The sequence below is a fragment of the Heloderma suspectum genome, chromosome 1, assembly GCF_057233095.1.
Source record: "Heloderma suspectum isolate Gila_16-S chromosome 1, 16-S_ref, whole genome shotgun sequence".
Classification (NCBI taxonomy): Eukaryota; Metazoa; Chordata; class Lepidosauria; order Squamata; family Helodermatidae; genus Heloderma; species Heloderma suspectum.
This window is the reverse complement of record NC_139458.1, coordinates 155,613,791-155,640,993: the sequence shown is the minus strand read 5'-3', so window position 1 is coordinate 155,640,993 and position 27,203 is coordinate 155,613,791. Positions and strand designations below refer to the sequence as shown.

General features: G+C 42.2%; 1 protein-coding gene across 1 annotated transcript in view; it reads left to right on the top strand.

Annotated features, from left to right (window-relative positions):
* Nucleotides 1-27,203, top strand: part of ITGB5 (integrin subunit beta 5) — a 106,471-nt gene that overhangs the window by 27,975 nt on the left and 51,293 nt on the right. The window contains exons 3-10 of the mRNA XM_084807587.1: nucleotides 1,273-1,477; nucleotides 7,761-8,010; nucleotides 11,435-11,603; nucleotides 13,606-13,767; nucleotides 17,443-17,538; nucleotides 18,145-18,234; nucleotides 21,849-21,983; nucleotides 25,193-25,622. Coding sequence (XP_084663713.1) covers nucleotides 1,273-1,477; nucleotides 7,761-8,010; nucleotides 11,435-11,603; nucleotides 13,606-13,767; nucleotides 17,443-17,538; nucleotides 18,145-18,234; nucleotides 21,849-21,983; nucleotides 25,193-25,622 — 1,537 coding nt within the window. The remainder of the gene's footprint in view (nucleotides 1-1,272; nucleotides 1,478-7,760; nucleotides 8,011-11,434; nucleotides 11,604-13,605; nucleotides 13,768-17,442; nucleotides 17,539-18,144; nucleotides 18,235-21,848; nucleotides 21,984-25,192; nucleotides 25,623-27,203) is intronic.

Genomic DNA, 27,203 nt, shown 5'->3' with positions numbered 1-27,203 from the left:
TTGTAACTTGGTAATTTGAAGTGGGGATATTTATTCTTTCCTCCTCCTCCTCCTCTAACTGATACAGTTTTCAGTACCAAATGTGTGTCGGGGTGTGGGTGCGGGGTGCGCACGCGCGCGCGCGCAGAGAGGGGGGGGATGGAAGGAGAGAGAAACATTGTTCACATTCTTTAAGGTTTTTTAATGCTAGAATGTCACTATTTAGAATGGCCAAGATTTACATTTCACATCCCAAATATGACTTCTAGCCAGAGATCTCTTATTTCATTTTGACAGGAACTTGGATTCCTATGAAAACCCCTAAATAGTTAGACGAGCTATTTAAATGCAGTCTAATATTTTTTTAAATGTTCAGAACAATGTTAAAGAGCAGTATTGGGGGGGATGAAAGCCAGTTTAAAAAAAAAACAGCAGCAAACTGGTATTCTGCTGGTGTAGTCAGGTGATTAAAGGAGTTCCCTGCGTGGCTTTCGTTAAGCTTCTATATCTTAGCCCTTTGTCTGTAATATGGGGATAAAAATGCTGGCCTACTTTACAGGATTGTTGTAAGGATTACCTACATATAGGCTGTGAAGAGCTTTGAAGTACTTGGGAAAAGCACTATATAAACACTTTATTATTATGTCTATAGTGATTAATCATTAATGCATTCACCTGCATTTGCAGTGAACATACGAAGCTGCCTTTATGGTTATGAGTCAGACTGTTGGTGCATCAAGTCCAGTATTACTTGCTTTGACTGGTGGCAATTCTCCAGGGGCCTTTCCCAGCCTTACTACCCAAGATCCTTTTAACTGGGATGTGTCTTCCTGATGTTTCCCCCTCCTATGTAATCCATAATGAAAAAGGGGGTTGATAAGAAGCTATAGAGTAACCATCAGCATGTCATTTACTAACTCTCTTGCTATGATGGCAGATTTCTGCATGGAGGCTTACTCAACTTGAGGTAACAGCCTGCTCGCCTGTTGGCCTGTATAAACATAATAGCTTACTAATCCACCAGTTTTCATTGTTTCCAAAGCTTTATATCCCTTCTTATTGCTCTTTCCACCCACCCGCATCACCAGTCCTTTCTCTCAGTCTGACCTACCTCACAGGGTGGTTATGAGGAGGAAATGCAGTAACTCCAAATACTATGAGCTCTTTGTGGAATGGGCAGGATGAAAATGTAATACAAAAAAATGGCTTCCTAGTGAAGTCTGTGTTCAGTCATGATAGTTCTTGGGCAAACTTATTTTTTTTCCTCCATTCTTGAATTCTGCTTCCTCACAGGAATTTGGCAGCAAAAAATCCATCACTTCAAGGTGTGACTTCATTGAAAATCTAATTGCCAATGGTTGTGCGGGGCACTTTGAGAGTACAAAAAGCAGCATTGATATAGTGAAGAACCTTCCTTTGAGCAGTATGGGCTCTAGTGGGGCTAATTCAGATGTTATCCAGATAATGCCTCAAAAGATCTTGCTGAATCTGCGGCCTGGTGAGTTAGCACTGGATATCTGTTACTTCTTATGGATAGTTTAATATGCAGCCTGGGCACTCTCTGTCAGGAGTGGGCTACTTGCAGCTTTCACCATTGGCTATGCTGGCTAGGGCTGATGGGAGCTTTAGGCTAAAACATCTGGAGAGCCATAAGCTGCCCACTCCTGCTCTATGCGTTGGTGCACACATAACGCCAAACCATGGCTTGGCATTATGGGAGCAAGCCCTGTGCTTGCGTTCTCCTCCCTCCTCATCCACTCACACAATCCACTTAGATCCTGGTTTGCAGCAAGCCATAGTTTGCCATTACTGCTGAACCTTGCAATATTGGATTGTAAAACAGGATTAGACTCTGATTTACAATCCTGGTTTGCAGGACAAGCCACAATATTAATAAGGCGAATAGATCTGTAATTGCTGGTGTACCCTTATCCTCCCTCCTCTTCTTTTATACTGAGATAATTACAGTGGTTTTCCAACCGATAGGGAGCAAACTGATAGCATTTATATAGGTGAAGAGATAAGACGTTACTGGTGCCCACCAATCCAAGTTCCTTATAAACCTTAGGAAGCATAAAGGACCGAGGCGCTTCCCCATCTCTGATTTGTTCTCTGCTGTCCTTAATTTCTGGAATGCTAGAGGAGCATCATCCAGGTGAACCCAAGAGGTGATGTTGGAATACAGAAAAAGGACTGTTAAACGATTTTATGGTTCTGTTTCCCCTGCAGCATGTGAGAATCAAAATCTGAAACCTGCAGTCATCTCCAGAAATGTTGGAGTTTTTGCCCCAATTGTAGGTAATATTTCCACCTTCACACTAGTCTAAACAGCAGTATTTAGACTAGATGGGAAGGGGCTGTAGCTCAGTTGGTAGAAGCACATGCTTTGCATGCAGAAGGTCCCAGGTTCGATCCTCGGCATCTCCAAGTAGAGCTAGGAAAGAATCTGGCCTGAAACTCTGGAGAGCCACTGCCAGTCAGTGTTGACTGTACTGGGCTAGATGGACCAGTGGTCTGAATCAGTATAAGGCAGCATCCTAACATTGACTCTGATTGTACTGACATAGTGAAATTTGAACTTGTGATCCAGAAGCTAGAGTTCCCCATTTAATAGTTTTTTCAACCAGATGAAAAATAACATAGAAAAGGTTGTGGAAAGAGTCTGCAGAAAAGAGGCAATAGTACAGTTTCAACACTTATACACAAATATTTGGCCTTTGATATTTAGTTTTTTAAAATAGGCCCTTTGTAATGAAGTTAAAGTTCAATATGAAAGGCGGATTCATTAAATGTTTGTGTATGTGTCTGGAATTTTTGTGCTATGTTACCATCCAGGCAAACTGGAGACAGGGCAAATGATCTCCCCTTCCATTCCTCTTGTGAGTATTTCAAGGGCGAGGTTCACAGTTATTTATTAATAACGAGGCTCTTGTGTTTCTCTGGTGAGATCCTCAAGTTCATAAGGAACCCAGATCTATCCCTCTCTCCTAAATTTCAAGGATTTTTGCCAACATTAAATTCATCCCAGTATAAACTGTGCAGGGTTCTTGGTTTTCCCTCCACCCCACAAGTAGAAATGCCTGGGCGTTTCACATGAATCAGAATTTGTTTACTAAGCATTCTGGGTTGCAGCAGCCACTATAAAAAGGGGTATGACTGACTCCCTTCCATAATCATCTCATTGCACTCCTTAAAATAGTTCTCGTAGAACAGCAGTGTTCTAGCTTACTCAGCTGAAAGTGTACGAGATGGAAAACAAGTTACTTTGGCTGCCTTGGATTCATCTCCCAAATAGCGCATGTATGAACATATGAAGCTACCTTCATACTGAGCTGGAACATTGGGCTAGGTAGGCCAGTATTGCCAACTCTGACTGCCAGTAGCTCTCCAAGGCCTCAGCAGAGATCTTTCCCAGTCCCATGAAGCCTTGTGCATGCAAAGCTGGTTTTCTACCACTGAGTTATGAGTACATGTATTTTAAGGGCTATGGCTTCCTATAGACTGTTCTCTCCAGTGCAAATCATGTAAAAAGGTCATGAATGGTCCTGTATCTGTTTTGGACATCAGGTAGCCTGAGTGAATCGATTTATGCAAAAAATAATAATAGAAAAGTATACAGAGTTAGGAATCTATAATATATGCAGGGTTAATGTAGTGTGACAGTTGATTTTAAAGCTTGGTATTGATAATGGTTCAAATTTGATTCAAGGCAAGTTCACACAGTCAAAATCATCCTCCATGTGATGCATTCTGATTGTCCTGGAGAATGCATTTGCAAAGAGAAAATAATTACTGAATGGGAACAAACCACCCTTGTTTGCTAGCAGTCGCAGAGTGAAAAAGGGCTTTTCTTCAGCTGAGCCATCTGTCACATCAATCACTTCTACACAGTGAATCTTTAGGCTGCAGGTGAAATTCTTACTTGGTGAAAAAAGAAATCTCATTCAGTGTGTAACATAACGAAATCACAGCGGCTTTAAAAGCAGTGGTAACAAAACGTAACAAAATATGGAAGTGATAGAGACTACAAAATCACAATATTATCCTATATCTGTATAAATTGTATGCATAACTTGAAATTGGTTGGCTTGTAATGACCTTTTATTGTAGAGAGAGGAGGCCAAGGGCATGCATATGGAAACATTCCCCTTCGCCAGTCCCAACATCCTTTGCCCTTCTAAGCTTCCTCTCTTTGCTTATATGCTCTTCCCTCCTTTTGCCCCCTTTGGCTTCCCCCACCCTCATCTGTACCTTTTTCTCAGTTCCTTGCCTCCTGTTTGCTCCTCCATCCCTAGAACTCTGAGCAAGACCTCATCTAGCTTGATCTATTGCCAGTTATGGCCAGGGACATTGTAATCACATAGATATGTTGATGTAGAAAAGGAATTGGTCTACTCACTGTTGCTGTCATAAAGGCAGTTGGGCCCAGTTACTCTGCTAGTCTTTTGAAACTGTTTTAACAAAACCAAAAATGGAAAGAGATGCTTTATGGTCTTTCGCAAATTGACTACAGATTATTACCTGGCCAATTTACATATATTCTGTCCTCTTCTACCACCACCACCAGCAGCCACCACCCTGCTTCCATGTGTCATCAATAATAGGGGATGCATATATATAGAATATACCAACTACATCCTTATCTGGACAGACATAGCCTAGCTACAGTTATCCATGTTCTGGTAACCTCTTGTCTGGATTACTGTAATGCATGGGGTTGCCTTTGAAAACAGTCCAGAAATTCAGCTGGTCCAGAATAGGGCAATGAGATTGTAAACAAGGACTGCACAATGTAATCATATTATGCCAGTACTTTTCTAGCTGCACTGGCTCCCAGTCCATTTCCAGTCCAGATTCAAAGTGCTGGTATTAACATTCAAAGCCCTAAACAACTTGGGACCAGGTTTGTCTCCTCCAGTATATATAGCTGCCCAGACCCTAAGATCATCTTCAGCAGTTCTTCTCCAGGAGCCCCTGCCAAAGGAAGTGAGACGGGTGGCTACTAAGAAGAGGGCTTTTTCTGTTGTGGCACCCCGGTTAGGGAATGAGCTTCCCAGAGAGGCTCGCCTGGTGCTTATGTTGTGCTCTTTTTGGCACCAGGTGAAGACCTTATTTTCCCAGGCATTTTAGTCTTCTAGTTTCTGTTGTTTAAATCTTTTACTGTATTCTAAATCTTTGCATTGCTGCTAGGTTTTATTTCAGTTTTTATTTTTATATTTGGTACTGTAATTTTAAACTTTTATATTGTATTTTATCATGTTGTATTTTATGGTTTTAATACTTGTGAACCACCCAGAGAGCTTCGGCTATTGGGTAGCATAAAGATGTAATAAATAAATAAATAAATAAATGAGAAACTCAACTCCAGTGTTCCCCAGCCAGTGCCCTCCAGATGTTTGGACTATACCTCCCAAACTTCCTGCTGGTAGGTGCTGGTGGGAGTTGACATCCAAAGCATGTGGAGGACACCAGGTTGGGAAAGGCTGCTGTACACCTTAGTGTTTCACTACAAGACTGCAGGGACCTAAGATATAAAAGGTATGTTTTGGATATTTTAAAACTGCTGTGTAAAAGTTTGCCATACAGAAACAGGAGAACAGCTATGATACTGGAGCCATTAGGAAAGGCCAAAGTTGTGGAAACACTTTTTCTGGAGGGTCTTGATGACCATCCACTGAGTGTCCTGACAATTGTGTCCTGTCAGGGGATTGAAGTACATGAATCCTCCTCATTGTCCTAGTTTGTGGAGGATTATAGTTGTACATACTTGAAACCGTAATCTCCCATCTGCATACCTGTGTTGTGCAGCTGTTACCGAAACCAAATTATTTTTATTGTTGTACCCTTTTCAAGGGCTTTTATTATACAAGCTACAGCAGGATGTAATTGAGTGTTACAAGCAAGACTCCTGTTTTGGAAACAGCCCTTAATGATAAGTGGCAGGGAAGCATTTTAAAAACTATCCATTCCTAAACCAGACTGAGTCTCCACTTGGTTTTGCAGAAGGGGAAATATATAAGGCAATATATGAGATTACTTCAGTTGAGTTGTCAAGGAGTTGAGCCCCTTCTTAACACCATGAAAGTTAAGGAGTTGAAAATTTTGCTTGGCCATGCAGTAGTGGCTGCATCTAATTCGCTCAGCTTAGTGAGAGTTTAGACTCAAAAAGTGATTGGATGTGGTACTACAGTTCTATTGAAACCAATCGTTAGAGATGCTTCCCAGATGTGATTTAGTTTAAATTTCATTTCAAAATGCCTGTCCTGCCTTTCCATTAGTGCTCAGGGATTTCACATTAGTCTTTTAAAACCATAACTAAAATATACTGGGTTCAACTGTCATTGTTCTCTCTCCTTGAACCACTGAACATAGAAAGTGGTGGTTCAGAACAGACTTTGGCTGGGTTCAGACAACCCACACACAAGAATTAAAACCATAAAATACAACATGATAAAATCCAATATAAAAGTAACAACCCACAGTTCATAACCCAAAAACAAACCATGGGTTCTCTTCATGGGTTGTTCGTAGTTAACAAATCATGCTTTGTTAATGTGGCTGGGTTCAGACAACATGATAATCCACGGTTCAATGACAATCCACACTCTGCATATACTCGACCCTTGAGTGTGAGTTATCATGCTGTGTGAACCCAGTCTTGACTCCAAGTTAATGCTAGAAGCTGTGCTGATATGCCCCCCGCCCCCAACTAGCTCAGATAGCACAGGTAGCCAAACCCTGGGAAAATCCCAGCCATATTTTTAAGCTGGGATAGTGCATGGCTGAGCAACCCTGAAACCATGATGAATTCTGCTGCATTTGGAGTCATCTTCACACACAGCTATTCCACCAGACTGCCTCAGAGAAAGAAGTGAGACAGGAAGGGCTCACCCATCAGCTTGGCAGGGAACAACTGCCATTTTGGCTCCTCCCCTCCATTCTGAGTGGGAGGTGAATCTACACGGCTTTCTCGATTGTTCTGAGCTAAGGACTATTGCCACTTTGATTACTCCTTCCCCCAAACTGTCTCATGCATTGGCCATGGTACAAGAATTTGCTTATTTTCTTCCCTCCCTGTCGCTTTTTCTCCTTTTGTATTGTGTCTATTTAATTGTAAGCCATTCTTCTAATGGTGAAGTGCCTTGAGTGCATTGGCAGAAAGGGGGTATAGCAAATAAATGTCAGGCCTCCCAGCTAGGCACTGCAAGTCCATGGCACCCTGCTTCACTCATGACTGGGTGCGGTCCCGGCCAGGAGCTGCTGCAACTTTTCCAGGCCATCACAGCAGCACTGGCAGTTACTGAAGAACTGTTGAGCCATGTATTATTCTGGCTCACAGTGATTCCTGAGGATTGTGCAGGGCTTGGCTGCCTGTGTGGGCACTGGATAAAGAGCAGCCACCACATCAATGCAACATAACAAGATTGTGGACATTGCTAACTGAGATGCATGGTGTGAACTGCTTCAATTGCTCTTCGTTGCCCTCCTTTTCCTCAACTGCCAAGCTGCAGTTAGCGAAGGCTTAATTGAAGGAATAGCTTGCATATGACACCAGAAGGAAAGCATGCTGTCTGGATTTTGGCATATTACATTAATTACGTGTTGCAACAGGAAACTTTGTGAAGAAGTATTCATACTTTAACCATGAATTTGTGGCTATTTCTGGTGCTGGTTAGGAGGAGGATTTTGCATCAGAAGCTGAGTAAATCAGAGCCAAAGAAGGGAAAGAATAATATGCTTGCTTTTGATTCTTAACCTGTCACAATCTGCTGCTTCCACAGGTGACCCAACTTCTTTCCACGTGCAGGTTCGACAGATAGAGGACTACCCTGTGGATCTATATTACTTGATGGATCTTTCCCTCTCCATGAAGGATGATCTGGACACTATTCGGAACCTGGGAACCAAGCTGGCTGAAGAGATGGGGAAGCTGACCAGCAATTTCCGCCTCGGCTTTGGCTCTTTTGTGGACAAGAACATCTCTCCCTTTTCCTACACAGCACCCAGATACCAGAACAATCCCTGTACAGGGTAAGCCAGGGGCCAGCAGTTTTTGGTATTTAGTGCCACAAAGTGTAAAAGGACTAGTGTCGTATTGAGCAAGAACAAAGTAGCAAGCTGTAGCAGTAACAAAGTAGAGCAGAACAAAGTAGCAAGCTGTAGCAGCCTCCCAAAGCTTGGGGTGGGCTTGGAAGACTTTTCACAGTTTGCAGGGCCATTTAAAAGTAGAGATATAGCCCACTTGCGGGATCCTCTGTATCAGCAATGGCAAGCATGCAGACTAATTTAAAACATAGTGCTCCCCGGAATCTGCAGCCTGTTGAGAAATAAATCTGAAGTATTTAGATCATTCTGAAATAAGTCCCACTGTGTTCAACAGGACTTACTCTCTAGCAAGCGGGCTTAGGATTGCAGCCCTAGCAGCATCCTGTTATCAAATTCCATGTAATTGTTTTAAAGCATTCCCTTGTCTATGGCTCCTATAATCTGATAACAAAGAAGTTTGTATCCAGTGTCAAGTAACCTTGGGTGTGATGGAAGCTGGCTAACAGCTGAAACTGAACTGGCGGTGAATGAATACTTGGCTCTTGGGTGAGCTTTTTCACTCTGAAGGTTGCCTCATGTCATTCAGTCAAAGCCTATTCCGTGCAGCACTATGCTCACCTGCTCTGGACTCTGATGCATGAGATGACAGGGATACCGGACACTACTGTTTCTTCCCTGGCTTAAGTATCCTGGAGGTATTTACACTTATTTACACTTGCTCCAGGGGTGCACAGCCTTTTGACCCCGAAGGCCATGTATAACGCTACACTACTGTATGTACACACACAGACATCCTGATATAAATCATTCTTTCCTCACTGCTAGTGGCCATGGGAAAAGAGTGATCTGTATGAGGGTCTCTGTGGGAAGGAAAGGAGTGCTTTCTCTCCAGCTGCTCCCCAGCAATTCTGATGCAAATTGCTCTTTCCTCACCGCTGCTGCCAGCGAGGAAAGAGCAGTTTGTATCAGGATCACTAGGGGAGGGAATGCGGCCCCCAGGCTGCAGGTTGTTCACCCCTGATCTACGTTATCATTGCTTCCACTTCTTGCTCTTTGGGTGATATGACTCAAGTCTGCAAGTATATTGCAAAAAAGTGGAGAACAAAATAATAGAATTGTAAAGGTTGAAAGAGACCTGTAAAGTTGCTGTAAGACAAAATCCTTTGCACTTGAATAACATTTTTGTTTACTATGTATGCATATTGTCTAGATAACTGCATGCTATAAGCACCTAAGGGAAGGTGTGCTTGTTCAGGCTGGTTTGTGGTTTGCAACCCATCACTTCTAGGTAATCAGGATTGGTGCGGGGCTTTTTGGCCCTGTCTTATTTCAGAGAGAAGAAAAGGATCCTGTTCTGGGGTACTGTTATATCTCCTGGCATATAGAACAGAGTGAACTGGCACATTTAATGCAAGTGTAACAGAAGAGTCAGTAGAGGAATGATTGACAGCTGAGACTAGAATGAAATGTTGGGTGGAGTTAGTGGCAGTTGGAGCAAGTCAGTTAGAAGGAGGACCGAGACACTTAGGGAGAGGTCAGGGAAGGAGGGGGAGTTCAGTTAGGATGGAGCGGTAGTGAGAGGAATTAGGAGCCAGAATTAGTTGTTAGGTTAGTTAGTTGGTAGAATTGGGGACAGGTTGTAAATGAGAAGGAAGAGAGAGAAGTTAACAAAAGTAGAGATGCGGTGTTAGGTTTTTAGAACCATCATCATCAACATTGTTATGTTTATTGTTACGTTTATTGTTATTATTGATCAATTATTGTTTGTTTAGGATGTTGACCTGTTAAATAAATAAATATATGCTTATTTCTCTGGTCTGGGTGGATTTGAAGATTGGCCTATCTCATCCCATGTGCTAAGTATGTAATGAGGAGAATCCTACTGCTCTTTAGAAATCAGCAGTTGGTGATTTGGGGAGTCCTGCGATAAGTCTAGACTCGGTGACCTTTAGGGACTCAGGGCCTTGTAGGGGACCCTTAGATTATGTCACAGTTTAAGCCAGAACAAAGAGTTCGGCTCTTGGTGATAATGCCACAGGTGGAACAGAGAGACAGCAACCATTTGTAAAGGGTCTTTCCCTTTGCATTGAGGGAGCCTTTTGACCCAACATGGTTATATAGTATTTTTTGTGAGGGAAGGCTGGTTTTTAACATAACCTTTGAACATTAAGGCATGATTAGTTTATGATGGAGTGTTGCTCAACTGGGTGGATCATCACCTTCATAGTCTTGAGCTATTTATAGTAGGGTCATATGCAGAGGGAACAAAGTTAAAAACATAAACATATGAGTTAAAAAATGTTGATGCTCTATGTTTATGATTGCCAATTTTCTCCAACCCAGTGCTGACATAAGATCTGTGGTAAGCTTCAGATCACAGAGTATTAGCTAACTGAACTTGAAGCTGCTAAGCTTCTAGGGACTCCTGTGCACACTTAGAAGAGAAAGTGAGATTAAAATGAAATTATTCCCCTGAAGCTGTAGCGCTAGTGAAGCAGGGCATGGTCATTACTTGTTCAGTGCCTAAAATGTAGAGTAATGTATGTGTTGTGTGGAGGAATGAGCTTGTCACTCAACCATTTGAATGTGTAAAACGGATATGTAAAAATAAGGAAGAGTAACTCAAATTGAAGGTAGAGGATTCTTCTGAGTTCCTCTCATCCCTTGTTATCCAACATTTAGCAGAAGGTGTTGGCCACTGCGGCCAGCTCATGCCCCTCTTCCCTAGCGGGTTTCTCACAGTGCTGAGGTGATTGTGACACCATCGCAAGGAGGGAATAAATCCATCTGTTGTTGTAGAGCCCTTTTAACCTAGCCTTCCCCAACCTAGTGCCCTCCATGCTTGCAGGGAATGATGGGAGTTGAAGCCCGACACACCCGGAGGGCACCAGGTTGGGGAAAGCCACTTTTAGTCAACACATTATGAGCATCTGGGACAGCCAAAAACAAATTGTTGCAAGCTACATGAGCTATGTGCACTTAGGTGAGTACTTTGAGTGCATGTGCAGGCTAAGTTCAGTAGCATTAAATAGGGCCATGCAGTCAGATTCTCCAGTCTTCATTTAACTACATCCATTGAAATAGTGCATGAACCTTCCCAAACTAACTTATCATGCCAAAGTGCGAATCCTAAATAAGCTTACTTAATAGCTGGTCCCACTGAGTAAGCGTACTTAGCATCAGGGGTTGTTAAGCTTCAAAAAGGACTTACTAATTTTAAGTGTCTTCATTTTGTGATGGAAATCTGCACATGATCAGCAATTCAAACAAAGATTGTGTTCTACATGATTGAGAATCTGAGTAATTTAAAACTGCAAGGTGTGTGATTATGAAATGTGAAGCAAACTCTCGTGTTCCTGTGTTAATGTGCAGACCAGTGATTCACATTCTTTATTCCTTTCCTTCATAGTTACAAGTTATTTCCAAACTGCGTTCCATCCTTTGGATTCCGCCACCTTTTGTCCCTCACGGATAAAGCTGATAGGTTCAATGAAGAAGTTCAAAAACAGAAGGTTTCCCGCAATAGGGATGCCCCAGAAGGTGGCTTGGATGCAATCTTGCAGGCTGCAGTGTGTGAGGTAATTTTGGATGAGTTGTGCCTGGGTGAATATCTTTGCAATTCTGTGAAACATACTGATGCTAGGAATATTGGAAATGGAACGTTAAGTGACAGAACTGTGTATGTGTTTTTCTTTTTAAAAGGGTATCAATAAATGAATTCTTAGAATGGCTTTGTTCTGAGGAATCTGTGCTTTAGGGCTAGTGTGCAAAGGGGAAGTTGCACATCAACCTTTCAGTGAGATGTGTGAGCAGTCCCTGCACTGCAAACTTGTATTTGTGAACCGCCCAGAGAGCTTCAGCTATTGGGCGGTATAGAAATGAAATAAACAAACACACAAATAAACAAATAAAACTCACCACACAGTAGGTGCACTACTTTGTTTTGAAACCATTTTCAAAACACAAAAAAGAAGAGGTTTGACTCCTTTGTGATTTCCTGTATTGTGTGGCACCATCCCTAGTATATGTCTCCATTTGAGGGAAACTGGCAATATCATTGTTACTTGTCTCTTTGGCTGTTCTGTCAGTGGTAGCTGTTACCAGTAGTTACTAATCATGCCTTTTGTGTGAACAATGTTTGCATTTTATACTGGGGTTTTGATATAGTGTATGATAAAACACTTTTCTTGGTCCTTTTAGTGTCTTTGTGTTCTGATAAAAAATATAGCATGATGGGGCATTACTTCAATAATCTCTTGCTACTTTTAGATTGTTGTTAGAGCTTCAGTTTCTATTGCCTGCTTTCACATACGTACGTGTGTGTGTGCGCGTGCATGCATGCTGACCAAAACACAGCCTGTTTTTTAAACGTGCAGGCACGGTTGCCTCTCATCAGCTGCCTTGGCAGAAGTTCCACTGTTGGCAAAATGACAACTTTGATTCAAACTGCTGTCAGCATAACCAAAGGATAATATGTTTATCACTTCCCAGGAGGGGGAGTCATTTCCTGCTTTTAGCAGGGAAACTAATGACCACACTGGATTGCTGCACCTGCTGCTAATAATGTCTGGTATGGCTTTTTTGGTAATGCTCTTCACACCTTTGTTTCGCTTTCCTGGAAATGGACATCCTGTCAAAAGGTGCAGGAGCAGATATAGTGCTTTCCACTTCTTGGATTCTAGAGCTGGGATCTGTAATAGTATAACTTCCACTGTGTTTTAATACAAGGTCATTGAACTCTTTTGGCCTGACTTGTGGGCTGCAAAAGAAACACCCCAGCCCTAAATCAACATATTTCCTTTGAAAGTGTTGGCTAAGTGTTGTGGAACACATTCAAGGTGTACATGTTTTGCTTTTGCTTATCCTTGTAGCATTTTCTCTCACAGATATTTCCTTTAAATAAGCAATGTGATAGGCCAATTCTGTGGCCTGTGCTCTGCTCTCCGTGTCAATCTCACAACAGATGTGGCATTTTGCTTGACTTGGCGTCATAGGAGGGGTTCCTGGCTGTTCAAAAGACCATGTTCAGGCAGAAGCCTTGTTGGGCATATTTCAGTGGTGATCTACCATGATACACGGTTAGGTCTGTGCTGTTAGTGGTGGAGAAATTCATATCCTTGTGCTTGTAAAGGTAGAGTAACCTTTTGTCAATCTTAGGCAGGAGTAAGTTTTTGATGAAGGATTTTGTCAAGGAGACAGAAGGAGAATATAGCACACAGTTTCACTGAACTGACTTAGAGTCTTGGTTTCCATATCTTTATCTGTACAGTGGGCGTCTCTTGATTGTGCTACTTAGTCTTCCATGCACAGCTGATGTTATGCATTCATAGTTATCCCAAATAAGTGAATTTTCATATATTTCCTTATGTTATAACCACTATTGTTTCCTTCATTATAGTGGAGGCTTTAAATTTCTGGTTACAGAGTTTGAGGTTTTAGTGTATAATTCTTTATTCTCTATTTTTATCTTGTTCTGATATTCTTACAATTCATGTAATGGTTTGATTCAGAGAGAAGCTGTTGACTCATGAATGAAGTCTGACTGATCTATTTTATTTTTTTGGCTTGATTTCCATGTAGAAGGAGATTGGATGGCGGAAGGAGGCTTCTCATTTGTTGGTCTTCACTACAGATGATGTCCCACATGTTGCACTGGATGGGAAGCTGGTTGGACTAGTACAGCCACATGATGGGCAGTGTCACCTGAATGAGGCCAATGAATACACTGCATCCAATCAGCTGGTGAGAATACATAGCGGTGTGTTTCCCCCTTTGCCAGGCAGCTGCATGATTCTTGTCTCATTTCCATGAAGCATTGTAAAACTGATTTGCTTGAAAAGCTGTACATAATAACTCTACCAATAGCATCCATGGACAAAGTGGACAACTTGATATATTTGTCTAAAATTCAAACCCAAGATTAATCTTTGTCCACAATGTTATGCTACTATCTTTTTAAAAAAATGCATAAGTAAATATGCATAAGACAAAAACATAGCCACTATTATTGCCATGCATGCATGCATTCATTCAAAGCATTTTTACCCTGCTGTGAAGTCAGGAGTATGCAGAATAGCTTACAAGAATCAAAAATTGGTCATCAATAATTACAGTCTAAAAAGACACGAGACAGACAGAAAGAAAGGGATTGGGAAGGAGGAAATAAAAAGCATGATGGTGATGCTTGATCATTCTCACTTTAAGGGTCCCTGAGTTCCAACTTCAGGGGCTGTCATGATTTATTACTTAAAATGATTTAATTGTTTCAAAAGCACCTTTTTAGGTTTCTCTAGAGCCCAACGTGAGTCAAAATACAGGTTGCAAAATTGAAGCTTGTGTTTCACCCAACTTTTTCCACTGTTTGAGAGGGATGACAAAAATGTAGCCACTATTATTGCCATGCATGCATTCATTCAAAACATTGTTATCCTGCTCTGAAGACAAGAGGTATGCAGAATAGCTTACAAGGATCAATAATTAGTCATCAATAATTACAGTTTAAAAAGACGCGAGACAGACAGAAAGAAAGGGATTGGGAAAGAGGAAGAAAAAAGCATGATGGTGATGCTTGATTCAGTTGCTCAGATGGATGGGAAATGACCTTTTCTGGAACCAATTGTGCACAGGTTTGCATTGCTTCTATTGTCCTTCTGGGCTGGCATCTTCTTCACTGGCCTGTGTTGCTCTTTCCTTTCTTGTCTTTTGCAGTTTCTCTTCTTTTGATTTCAAGCTAAATCTGTTTCTTTCCTATCCCATCAGGGCAAGATGTTTTCTCAGATACCCTTCTGGTAGCAGCTGAGGGAGGGAGAGGCCACCACTAGGAGCTAGAAGGTGGCCTCATCAAGTTGTGTCTGCTTCTTCTCCCATCCCCTCAGGGCAAAATGTGTTCATTTCAGGATGGAACATGTTACTCCAAAACACTCAATCCCCTCATTGTCTCAGTGCCCCTACTCTTTGTGGGGCCCTGAACATACAGACAAATATAAATATTGGTAATCAGAGGACAAAATAAACCTTGAGTTTTGATGCTTGACTCAACAGAGAGGTCTGCAGATCTTTTTCGAGCTTTCTAGATGAAGAGCTGTTTTATGCTTGCATAACTATTGTGTTGTTTCTGCAGGCAGAGCAAATTGCAAACCCTAATTTACTATGGTGCCCTTTAATGAGCATGTAATGTTCCCTTCCTCCTCCCATGCTGGAATGCTTCTCTAACTGGCTGTCTTATGACAATAGGCTGGAGTCCTCAAACAGAGCTATCCTTTGTTTTCCTGAGTAAACAAAACAAATGTACATCTTCATTGGCCATTCCTGTAATTGGCATGTTGACCTTGAAATTAAATGGAAAGCTGTTCTGCAAGCATAACATTGAAAGGCTGTTAAGGCCAAAACATAATTGGCTTTACATTCTTATCTAGCAGCTACATCTTTTTCATTTTTACTCTAGAGTAGGTGCAGAGGGCCTAGATTGGGATCCTAGCATGGGCTGTAGGGGGCCTTTACGATTTGGATTTAGAGTAAAAATGAAAAGAAAAAAAAGATGTAGCTGCTAGATATGGATTCCATGTAATGGCTGTTTTGGCCCTCAGAGTGGTTCACAATAAAAGCCCTGGATACAAATCCCCACTCAACCAGAGACTTGCTGGATGACCGTGGCTGAGTAAAACTCAAGTTTGTCTATCTGTAAGATGAGAATGTTATTGGCCTTTGAAGATAGTCTGGAAACTTCAGTTAATAGAAAATATGGCACCAAGAGTACTGACTGGAACCAAGCATTACAGTCATATTACATTAGTATTGTATCGTCTTCACTTGCTCCCTGTTAGTTTCTGGGCCCAATTCAAAGTGCAGGTGTTAACCTATAAAGCCCTTCTCAACTTGGGGCCACAGTATCTGAAGGATCACTTTTTCCCATATATTCCGACCTGAGCCCTGAGGTTGTCAACTGAGACCCTGTTCTGAATGCCCCGGCATCTTGAGGTGCAGTGGGTGGCCACTTGAGAATGGGCCTTTTCTGTAGTAGCTCCCCAGTTGCGGACTGCACTACCATGTCCTTTTGGTGCCAGGCAAAGACCTGGTTATTCTCAAAAGCTTTTAAATCCTCTGTGTAATTTTTCTGCTAGGCTGTGTTAGTGTTTAACTCTATCTTTTAGTGTTGTATGTGGTTGATGCCTATTTTATCTTAGTCTAACAATTGTTTTATTGTGCTGATTTTTATTTGCTGTATATGGTTTTTAGGATTTTATTTGTTTTGTTGTATGCCACCCTGAGAGCTATTTGCTATAGTGTGACTAATACATTTTAGAAATAAAATAAATAAGTAATAATGGAAATTATTTCAAATTAAAGTAGGGAACAACATTAGGATTCAGGATTATGGAGGAGATTGGGAACCTTGTATTTGCCAGTGATTCTGCTTTATTCTCCTGTGTGAATTTGAAAGAAAATTATTTTAAAATATTATATTGTTGGTATTTAGGGTTGCTGTGACTGGCTGCTTTAACGGGATCCATCAGTTACTCTGCAGCAGCATTTTCATGCTGCATGAGCCACTCTCTTGACTTGGACTGCTCTGAAGTAAAGTTCTAATATCAGTGGAAGTCACTCCAGAGAAAAACATGTAGCAAGCACCATCACTACCCTACTTGTAGACAATGGCAGGAACAAGTGAAAGGCCATCTTCCTTCCCTAGTAAGGCCATGGGTCACAGGAGAGGAATGGGAGTCCTTGAGGTCCAGGAATTGTTTGCTGTCAGTTCCTCAATGAAATGGCCTTGAGGCAGACAAGGAAAACCTTGAACTGTGGGAAGAGGTTTAAAAATTATGAAGTATTATTATGAGTCTAAAATGTTTCAAAAATACTTCTTAGTGAATACATCCATCTATGGCAAATGAATTGGATTAGAATCTAGTTTGCATTCCATTCCCTCATAGTATCTGGGATAAATTAGAAGTAAAAATTTGTATTTAATCTTCTTTTTTGCAAACATAATATTGTGAGCACAAAGAAAATGCCATAGGCTGGCAAGTAGAATGCTCTGTAACTGATCTCAGATTACAACAACCCTGTGAAGTAGCCTAATTTCACAGTTCGACTCATTTTCTGATGGCAAACAAGTAACAACATTGGTTCAGGTGGATCACCGAGTACAGTTTCTTGGCTTGTGGAAATCATAATGAAGTGGACCTTAAATTACCAGCTGAGTTTGGAAATGTCTCTTATTTACAGATGTTTTTCTGACTATAGTTGTATACACCTGGGGTCTTTTGCAGTCTTATGCATGTCTACTCGGAAATAAGTCTCATTGAATTCAGTGGAACCTACTCCTAGATAAGCATGTAAAGGACTGCAGTCTTAAAGTTGCAAAATTGTTGTGATTCATTCTCCTCTTCTTAGCTTGTTCCCCTTTTCTCCCCACAGGATTATCCTTCCCTTGCACTTCTTGGAGAGAAACTAGCTGAGAACAATATCCACCTCATTTTTGCAGTGACAAAAAGTCACTACGTTCTTTACAAGGTAAGTGCTAGGATCAAAGAAGAAGAGGTCAATTCCCTGTTTGGAACCTCCCAGACAGTGTAGTCCTTTCCCCCTTAATTATAGTATGAGAAGTCTGGTGCTTGGGAGGTAGAAAGAGCAGTTTGGAATTAAAAAGCACTAGAGAATGTGCTTATGATCCATCTTTAAAGCTAGGGCTCCTCCTCTTCCCATTTTATTCTTCAGTTAATTTCAGAATGGAGCTTCAGTGCAAAGCAGTTAAGCTTCTTAAAGTAAATAGATCAACACTAGTGATCATGAAGGCACCAAAAATAGCTATTATTTAATCCTCATTTTGGAGACATTACCAACAGAAGTGTAGCCAGCCCAACCTTCCATTACTTAATCTCTTAAATAATAAGAGTGAACTATATTTCTGCAGAGCCTCAAAGCACCTTACATTATTTCAGCACATTTTCCTTGCCCATTGCTCTCCACCTAATTAATGTTAGTAGGAAGAATGGTCAAAGATTTTCCTTTTTTTCCATAGCCACGTTGAACCTTAGAGCATAGGATATCCTTTGTTCGTATGTCTGTAACTTTTTCTTTTTGTGTGCTTGTTTGTTTCTTTCTTTGTTTTTAAAAAAGAACCTTACAGCCCTTATCCCTGGAACAACAGTAGAGATTTTATACCAAGACTCCAGGAATATTATCCAGCTCATAGTCAAGGCCTACAATGTAAGTTTCTCTGTTTTCATTCATATTTTGATGGTCGTCGTTTTACTATGTATATAGAATTCTATTTCATATTCTCCCTTTCCATGCTGTATAGTGCTTTGTCAGACTGCAGCACAGAAAAGCTGTGATTACAAACTACAAGTCTCAAAATGGGTAGGAATCAGTATAAGTTTCTGAGCAAGTAAGTGTTTATTATGGCAACAACAACTCTGGATGTAGCAACTAGAGCGCTCACAAGCATATTGTGGAAAAAGGCTGGAGTGCAGGGAATGCCGCCCAGGTGGTGAGCAAACTGGGCATGTGTTGTATCCTGGACATGATACAGCTCCTTATATGTATCATTACAGCTGATTCTCTTTGTCCTGCCTCTACTTCATGCTGACAGTCCAGTTGTTTTTTCATGCTGCACATCTTCCCCATGAAGTTGTAGCTGTTCATAATTGGCTCCCTACTGTTGACTTGAGTTTCTGCAGAGACAAGCAGAGTAGAATATGGGACTCCACACAACAATCAAAGACGTGTTTTCAGTTAACTTAACTCTTTTTGTCCCTGTTCGTTCCTGATCTTGTGTGTCAGTTCTGAATTAGGAAATTTAGGGCGCAATCCTATGCATGTTTAGATAGAAAATGGTCCTACAACTCCCAGCATGCTCCAGGCAGCCATGCTGGCTAGGGCATGCTGGGAGTTGCGGGACTTTTTGTGGTCTAAACATGCATAGGATTGTGCCTTGAATTCATTTTCTTTGGAAGATTGAAGCCAGGATGACAGTGTCTACAAGCCACTCTGTTCCTTTTTGTGTTGACTAACACAAAAGGTTATGGTGGTTATACCTTGTGCGCATTCCACTAACTATGTTTCCACTGATGCAAATGGTAATTTGAGCATTAACTTTTGTTTAAAAAGAGAGAGAGATAACTGATGATATTTGTATTCCAGGAGTAGCATTTGACCATGTTGTATAGTTTTGAGTATATATCAAAACAGCCTCTGACTAGCAGCTCTAACAATCTCATATTTGGGTTTGAATCACTATTAACTGACTCCTCATTGTTTATCCTCTTTGTTGACTTTTTTCTATATTGTTTCAAGGCAGATAAGTACTATACCATAATGTTTATTACTTCCTTTTGATTACTTCCTTTCCCCTCATGAATGCCAAAACAGCACTCTAAGTCTCTTCCCCTGGAGCATCCTTCGCCAACCTGGTGGCCTCCTGTTGTTTTAGACTGTAAGCCCCACCATACCTGACTATTGGATGGGCTAGCTGGGCTAATGGGAGTTGTAGTCCAAACCATCTGGAAGGCTGCCATAGAGCATCGTTAATAGCTTAAGCTCTGCTGCGCTTATGGCTCTTAGCCACAGCCACAGCCACATTAGGATTGGGTGGTCCAGGTTATTGCCTGATTGGCTGGTTGTAGCTATACAAGGAGCTGATGGGAGAAAGGAAATGTGCTGCTCATTACACAGACTTGCATCTACTACATAAAATATTGTGGTCACCTTGTCCCAGATTGTGATTGCCCTGGATCCAAGGGCAGTGGGATCCAATGATTTTTTTAAAGTGGTCTTACCATGGCTTCTTTTAAAGGAATATGGACAGAGCCCTCCCATTAAGAAGCATTTTCAAGCTTCACCACCCAACTGGCCAGCTCCCATCTTATAGCTTTTGCTATCCACAATGCAGAAGGACGCAGTGAATGGTTGACCTCACCCCTCCAAGCAACTTCTCCACGTTCTTGGGCTGAATAAAACGAAACACAGCCATCAAAACTGGACAAGTAGCTGCCTCAGTCACCACTCTAGAAAGCTGCTTTCAGTGTAGAGCCCATCTGGAGTGAATGTGAGCGATTTTATCAGCAAAGGGTTTTGCAAACCTGTCACAGTGGGTTGTCGAAGCTTTCCCTCCTTACTCGGGGACTTAGAATCTAGCAACCTTTTTACTACTTGAAACAACTTGGCTGGATGATGCTGTGCTGACACACCGGTGGCCGAAAAGAACAACTTTGCTGCCAACACCACCACAGAATAGGTCCTAAAATGGGTTTTAGCTTGTGACTGTCCGGATTCAACCAGAGTCATCTTCTGCCATCACTCAGTCACGTCATTGCCCTGCGTTCCCCAGAAAACCAAGGGCCTGGGCTCCATGCAGTTGGAGAGGACGCTTAGGAGCGATGGTGTCAGCTTCCCAGGGCACCTCCCCATGCCATAGATCAACAGAGTTCAACAGCTGTAGTACATGGAAAATCCCCTAGAGCATCCAGGAATCCTTCTGGATCCATCTGTGTCCAAGAGCAGACCATTCTAATAGGTCCTCCACTCCAGCAAATCTGCTCATTTTGACTCAGGACTATAAGATGGCAACATTTTAATTTATTTATTTATTACATTTCTATACTGCCCAATAGCTGAAGCTCTCTGGGAGGTTCACAAAAAAAAATCTCGTCTGCATATATCTTGTCTGTATATATGTAAACAAGGATACAGGGTGGAAGAGAGAGAGATGATAGAAGATTTGAACGTATTTTTAGAGCACTGTTTGCTATCATAATGAAGGAAGGACAAAGAATCGGTCTCCACTATAGCCATGTGTACCAAACTCATTGGCAAGTGCCCATTTGCCAATACCGCAACGTGGCTGATATAGAGGTAGAGCAACTGGGCTGTGGTTGAAGCATCAGAGAGAGAGAGAGAGAGAGAGAGAAGGTACTGGGCAAGTAATGAAGAAGAGACTCAGGGCATAGCAGTTGGGAAGGTATATTCACTGAAGTTTCTTGTTTGAAGAGGGGGTGCAGAGGATTTAGTAAGTTTAGATTCACTGTAGCCCTTACATTTGGATTATTCCCCCCCCCCCGCCCAATTTACATCAAGAGTATCCACATTTATGGGGCATTCTTAAAAAATTGTCTAACCTCCCAATACCAAACTGTGCTGTTCTGCAAAGAACCCAGTTTTGCACTCTCTACTTGGGTCACTTGTGCTTCTCCCTGCTTCCTTCCTTTCTTCTCTTTTCCTAGCAATTCCAAGACGTGCTACATGCATGCATTGATGAGGTTGAATTCATTCAAACGACATGTGAAGTGGCTTCACACAAACATCCGCCCACAGACTGCAGCTCCTTTACAGCTTTGTTTTCCTGTGTTGACCACGCTGCTGCTGAATATATGATTCCAATCTGCTTCCAGGTGGATTGTTGCCCACCTGATTTTCAAATGTTCAGCAGGCTTGCAGGCAGCCTTCCCCAACCTGGTGCCCTCCAGATATTTTGGATGACAACTCCCAGCATTCCTGACCATTGGCCATGCTGGCTGGGGCTGATGGGAGTTAAAATCTAGAACATCTGGAGGACACCAGGTTGGGGAAGGCTGTCTGCATGTATGTGCTGGCCACCCAGCACCACTTCTATCTTCAGGAAAACCCAGCCTGGCTAGAAATCCCAGCTTTCTCCAAGAAACAGTCCTGTACTGAGAAATAGATAACAGTTCCATGGCACTATAGTGTTTTATATAACGTTATTTCCCCATTAGTGAATATTATGTGCTCTCAAACGTCATATGGTGTTGAAGTGATGGATATGCTTTCTTAGCAATAACTGATGGGGACTCTTTATTTTTTAGAGTATTCGGTCTAAAGTAGAGTTAACTGTCTGGGATAACCCTGAAGACATCAACCTGGCTTTCACAGCCACGTGTCAGGATGGTTTGTCATACCCTGGAGTCAGGAAGTGTGGGGATCTTCAGATAGGAGACACGGTGAGTTTGATATATATTGTAGAGTGGAATAGGAAATGGTGGGCCATGGTCACGGAAGCCTTGTGTACGGTCTGAAAGAGATACTTGCTTCCAGGTTTAGTACTGAAAAGGATTGGGACGTCTCAGACAAAGACAGAACTCTCTGTATAAATTCTCTTTGGCAACTGCTTGGAAATCAATAGGCTAAAAAGGGTTAAACTTGAGAGATGCAGTAGGCCACTCTGCACCTCATGTTATCCATCTGGAAAATGGTAAAAGTTTTATAGAGAACCTTGCACACTTGATTTCCTAATCAGCCATTTCAGATCTCTACACCACTCTTCCTTATGTTGCTTATAGGACAGCAGTGCAATCCTCTACATGCCTGCTCAGATGTTAGTCCTATTTTGGGTTAAGTGCACTTACTCCTGTTGGAATAGCAATGACAAGGATTCACACTCCAAAAAAGGGTTAACTTGTTCTTGGAGTTTTCGAAGCAGTTCATAGGTGCAATAGCAAGGGTCACTCAGGCTGCAGAGCTAGGGCAGTATGCAAAGGGGTGCTTACGCCCCTGCTGATTCTCTTGTACCCTGCCAATTCTCATCCACAAGCGGCACCCACTGCTTGCAGAACGGGGGTTTAGCGCTTCCAAGGGCAACCAGGAACGAGCAAAAACTAATTTCTAAAATGGAGCAGATATGCTCTGCTGTTTTATACATCTGGCTGCTTAGCCAGGGCACTATCTGTTTATGACTCAGTAAACTTTGCCAAACCCTTTTATTTTCTGGATTCAGTCTGTTTTATTTAGCCTTTTTTGTTAACACTTCCCAGGTAAGTGGGTATAGGATTGCAGCCTTGGATACGTTAAGTGAGAGCTGGTCTGAACTTTACTAATCTATCATGAATTTATTGTCAGGCCATGTATATAACTTTCTTGCATTTGTTTCTGGAAAGAGCTGGAATAGTAGTTTCCTTGTTTGAAGGACAGAAACCAGAATAGCAGCACTTACAAACAAGCAATATCTTTGCTTTCAGCATTCTTTCCTCAGTTCACACATGACACCTGCATGTAGGTTTTACATACAGTGAGATGTTGGAACAAGCTGTGGTCTTGTTTACCTCTGCCGCTAGAGAGCTTCAGCTATTGGGCGGTATAGAGAAGTAATAAATGAAATAAATAAATAAATAAGTGTAGAACTTTCAGTATGAACTGAGGCCTACATGCACAAACACCTATGTGAGTAGGCCTTGAACTATACATCCCAGAGCCCCCAAAATGGGTAGACGGGCTGTATGAACAAGGCCTACTTGTATAGACATTCTCAATATGTGCCATGCTTGTCCAACAAAAATGTATACATTACGATACATAGGGAGCAGCATTTTGTACTTTCAAGATATTGTTAGTTTCCCTAAAGAAGATAAAACTGGGTATTGTGATTCTAATCTGCTGAGATTCAGTTCTCGGGCAAACTATTGACAATCCTTGTAATCCTGGGGCTTGTCTAAACAATCCTTTTAGCTCTGACTTTCTGACCTATTTTTCTCCGCAGTGTAGGAGAGTTACCCCTTTGCTTGTCCCTTGCAAGTCTTGTAAATCAGGCTTCCCTGTCCTTTTTCTGAATTGGGGACGGCATTGCTGGTGTTACTAATGGCAAAACTGGCTGCTGAGTAGCGTCTGCATGCTGCCATTTGGCATACAGGAGTAGAGCAGGCTGCATTCCAATAAAGCAGAGAATTCAGTGACCCTTCAAAGGAGCCAAGAGACTCACCCGCACCCACCCGCACCCACCCCATGCACAGCATTTTTGAAACCAAGCCTGTTCCAAAGCACATAAGACAGTAGGTCTGTGCAAAGCTTATGGAGCAAAGCCAGCATTCAGTATTTACATACTTACTTTCCTTCAGGTTTCTCAGATCAGTTCCATCATTCCATTTTATAAGGATGAGCAGCTTTTTTTTTCAGTCCTGTTCCTTGGTTTATTAGTAACAGTTCTGTATTCTCCAAGCAGCCTGCAAATGTGTACTCATAAAGGCAGCACTTATTTGTAGTCTAAGCCATTGGCCTTCGCTTCTCAAGGGGAAAAATATTTAGTGCTTAGGGCTTAGTTTGCATCATTGCCAAATCAGTCAGCTTAACAATGATTAAAAATGGCATGTGTTGCAGTACATATTTTTACATAGCTCTGTCAGTCAACATAGAGGAATGAAACACTGTCCAACATATTATCCACCCCCTTCCCTCTTTATAAGATGTATAGGCTTTGCATGCCTCCAAAGTTGGCATGACTGTATGTCAGAATAGTGCTTTCTGAAAACAGGCTGGCTTTGGGATCTGTATGTCATAAAATCCTGAACATTTGATAGTTTATACAGACAAACACTTTAAAAAACTATTTTTCTTCATTTCCATTAATAAAACAATTTACTATTATAATTTACAGAACATTCCCATAAATTTTTACTAAGAAGTAAGTTCAATGAGACTTACTTTCATGTAAGTGTATATAGGAATGCAGCCTTAATTTTTGCTACTTTAACAGAACAAACATTAAATCTGAAAACAGACATTTTTCAGACTGACTTCTTCCTTAGCACTCAATCCTGCAATAGCAATATGATGACTGTGTTATTTTTATTTATTTTGAGCATTTCTAGCACACTTTAAAAAGTTCCCAGGGCAGCATACACAAACAGAATATTAAAAACAAGTTTTAAAAATCTGAGATACAATAAAAGCAAAAACTGTACAAATGTAATGTGAAGGATAGGAGACTTGCAATAGAGGGCAGGCGAGAGAGAGGGGAGCTTTCTGTTAGAAGAAAATAACTTAAATATTAAGAACTTAAGAATACTTCTCTTGAAATTGTAAGGCACTGCTACAGTGGAAGGAATCGCATTTGGTTTTCTTTTTGAAAGTTGTTCCTAGGAGCTTCAAGGGAGCCTGTACTGCAATTAGGCTGTGCAAGTTTCTGTGGTGTGAGTTGCATGCGATACATTATCTTAAATGCTAAGGATGTTAACTTTTACTTTTAATCTGTGTGTGTGTGTGTGTGTGTGTGTGTTGCATGCTTCTCTCCATTTTGGTTTACATATCTAAAATGGTTTACCCAGCTCTGTCAGCTAGAGTTCTTAGGAGCTCACAATAATGCAGAGAATAGATTTGATGCTCTCCGCCATAATGTTTACTTTTCAGGTTTCTGACAGACACTGATTCCATTGCTATGCAGGTTTCCTTTGATATATCAGTAGAAGCTCGGACTTGCCCTGCTGAGAATACCTCGCATACATTTACCATCAAGCCGGATTGGTTTCGGGACACTCTAGAGGTGACTGTCACCTACAACTGCACATGTGGATGCACCAAGCAAATAGAGCACAGCAGCAGCAGGTGCGGTGGCAATGGGACGCACGTGTGTGGATTATGCGACTGTGATCCAGGCCACGTGGGAGCCAAGTGTGAATGTGAGGAGGGGGAGAGTGGGAACATGTACCAGAATATGTGCCGCGAGGCTGAAGGGAAACGTGTCTGCAATGGCCGGGGGGAATGCTCCTGCAACCACTGCGTCTGCTACGAGAGTGAATTTGGGAAGATCTACGGGATGTTCTGTGAGTGCGATGACTTCTCCTGTCCAAGATATAAGGGCATTCTCTGCTCAGGTGAGTGTAATTCACTTCCCTGGCCAGCTCAGATGTTATAAAAGCTCTCAAGGTTTGGGCATGAAGGGAGAGCAGTGCACGACTTCTCTCTGTGCTCTTCTGTTCACAGCGGCCCCAACACAAGCATTCTCGCCACCTGAGGTGGAAGAGAACATGTGCCACCGCTGCATCACGCCCCTTCCTGTTGCTGTTGTATCACATGTGTGTGCCTCCCCTTCCCCCTTGCATGCCTCCCCTTACCTTTGCTGCTGTGCCGGCTCTATGGAGAATTGCACAGCCAGAAGAAGCAGCTGCCGGGCTCTCACAAGACCCAGGTGAGCTCTTGTGATTGCCCCACAGCCACTTCTTCTGGCTGCGCACGATTCCTAGAGCCAATGTAGCGGCAGCAAAGGTAAGGGGACAGGGGAAGGGGCACATTCTCACATGAGCCCTGCAGCCACTTCTGGCTGTATGGTTCTCCATAGAGTCAATGTGGTGGAGGCGGCAGCAAAAGTAAGGGGACATATGATGTAGGGGGTGGGCAGCTGCTCCAGGGAGCTCTGCCAGCTGCTCTCTTGCTGCAGAAAATGCCAAGATGGGAGAGCAACTTGTGGGGCTCTCCAGAGCACCCACTGCAGGCGGTAAGGCAGAGGTGGCAGGACCTCCTGGCTGGGGCAAGTTGCCACTCCTCCCACTCTGTTGCCTGATGCAGGAGCCTCACCCTGCTTCATGGCCCTGGTTAACAGTTCCTTTAATCAGAAGCACCATGAATTGCATATTCACGTACAAGCCAGCACACCAAGGCCTCTTCTCACAACAATGCGGAAAAATGTGGTTTCACATTCATGTGCTGAGGCCTACATTGTCACCAAATGCAAGCACATTCAAACATTGTATTTACCACATGAAATAATGTGGCATAATCACTTTCTGATCACTTATATTTTTGGTATACCAATAATACCTTAATATTATATTAATATGATCACTTATATTTTTGGTATACCAAACCTCTTAGCTAAACTACATATCTTCTCCCCCTGGTCATATTTAGTTATGCAAATTGCACTCTGACATCCCCCAAACAGTAAATGAGGTGTAATGAGAGTGAGGAAACCCACAGAGTTACGCTGTTATATCATGAATCTTGCATGACTAAACCATTATTCAGGAGAGGAGGAGGCGGTATAGAGCTACTGCATTTGATTGTGCCTACGCGGTGGCTTAGTGTTTAAGACGCTGAACGGCAGACTGGAAGGTCGGCAGTTCGAGACCCGAGTGCTGCGTGACGGAGTGAGCTCCCGTCTTCAGTCCCAGCTTCTGCCAACCTAGCAGTTCGAAAGCAAGAAATTGCAAGTAGATAAATAGGTACTGCCTCGGCGGGAAAGGTAACAGCGTTCCGTGCGCCTCGGTGTTCAGTCATGCCGGCCACATGACCACGGAAGCGTCTTCGGACAGCGCTGGCTCTTCGGCTTAGAAACGGGGATGAGCACCGCACCCTAGAGTCGGACACAACTGGTTGGGGACACCTTTACTTTTACATCTTAGCAGTAGCAGGTAGATCAGGCCTCTAGAATTTGCCTTTATTGGGTAAGGATGCGT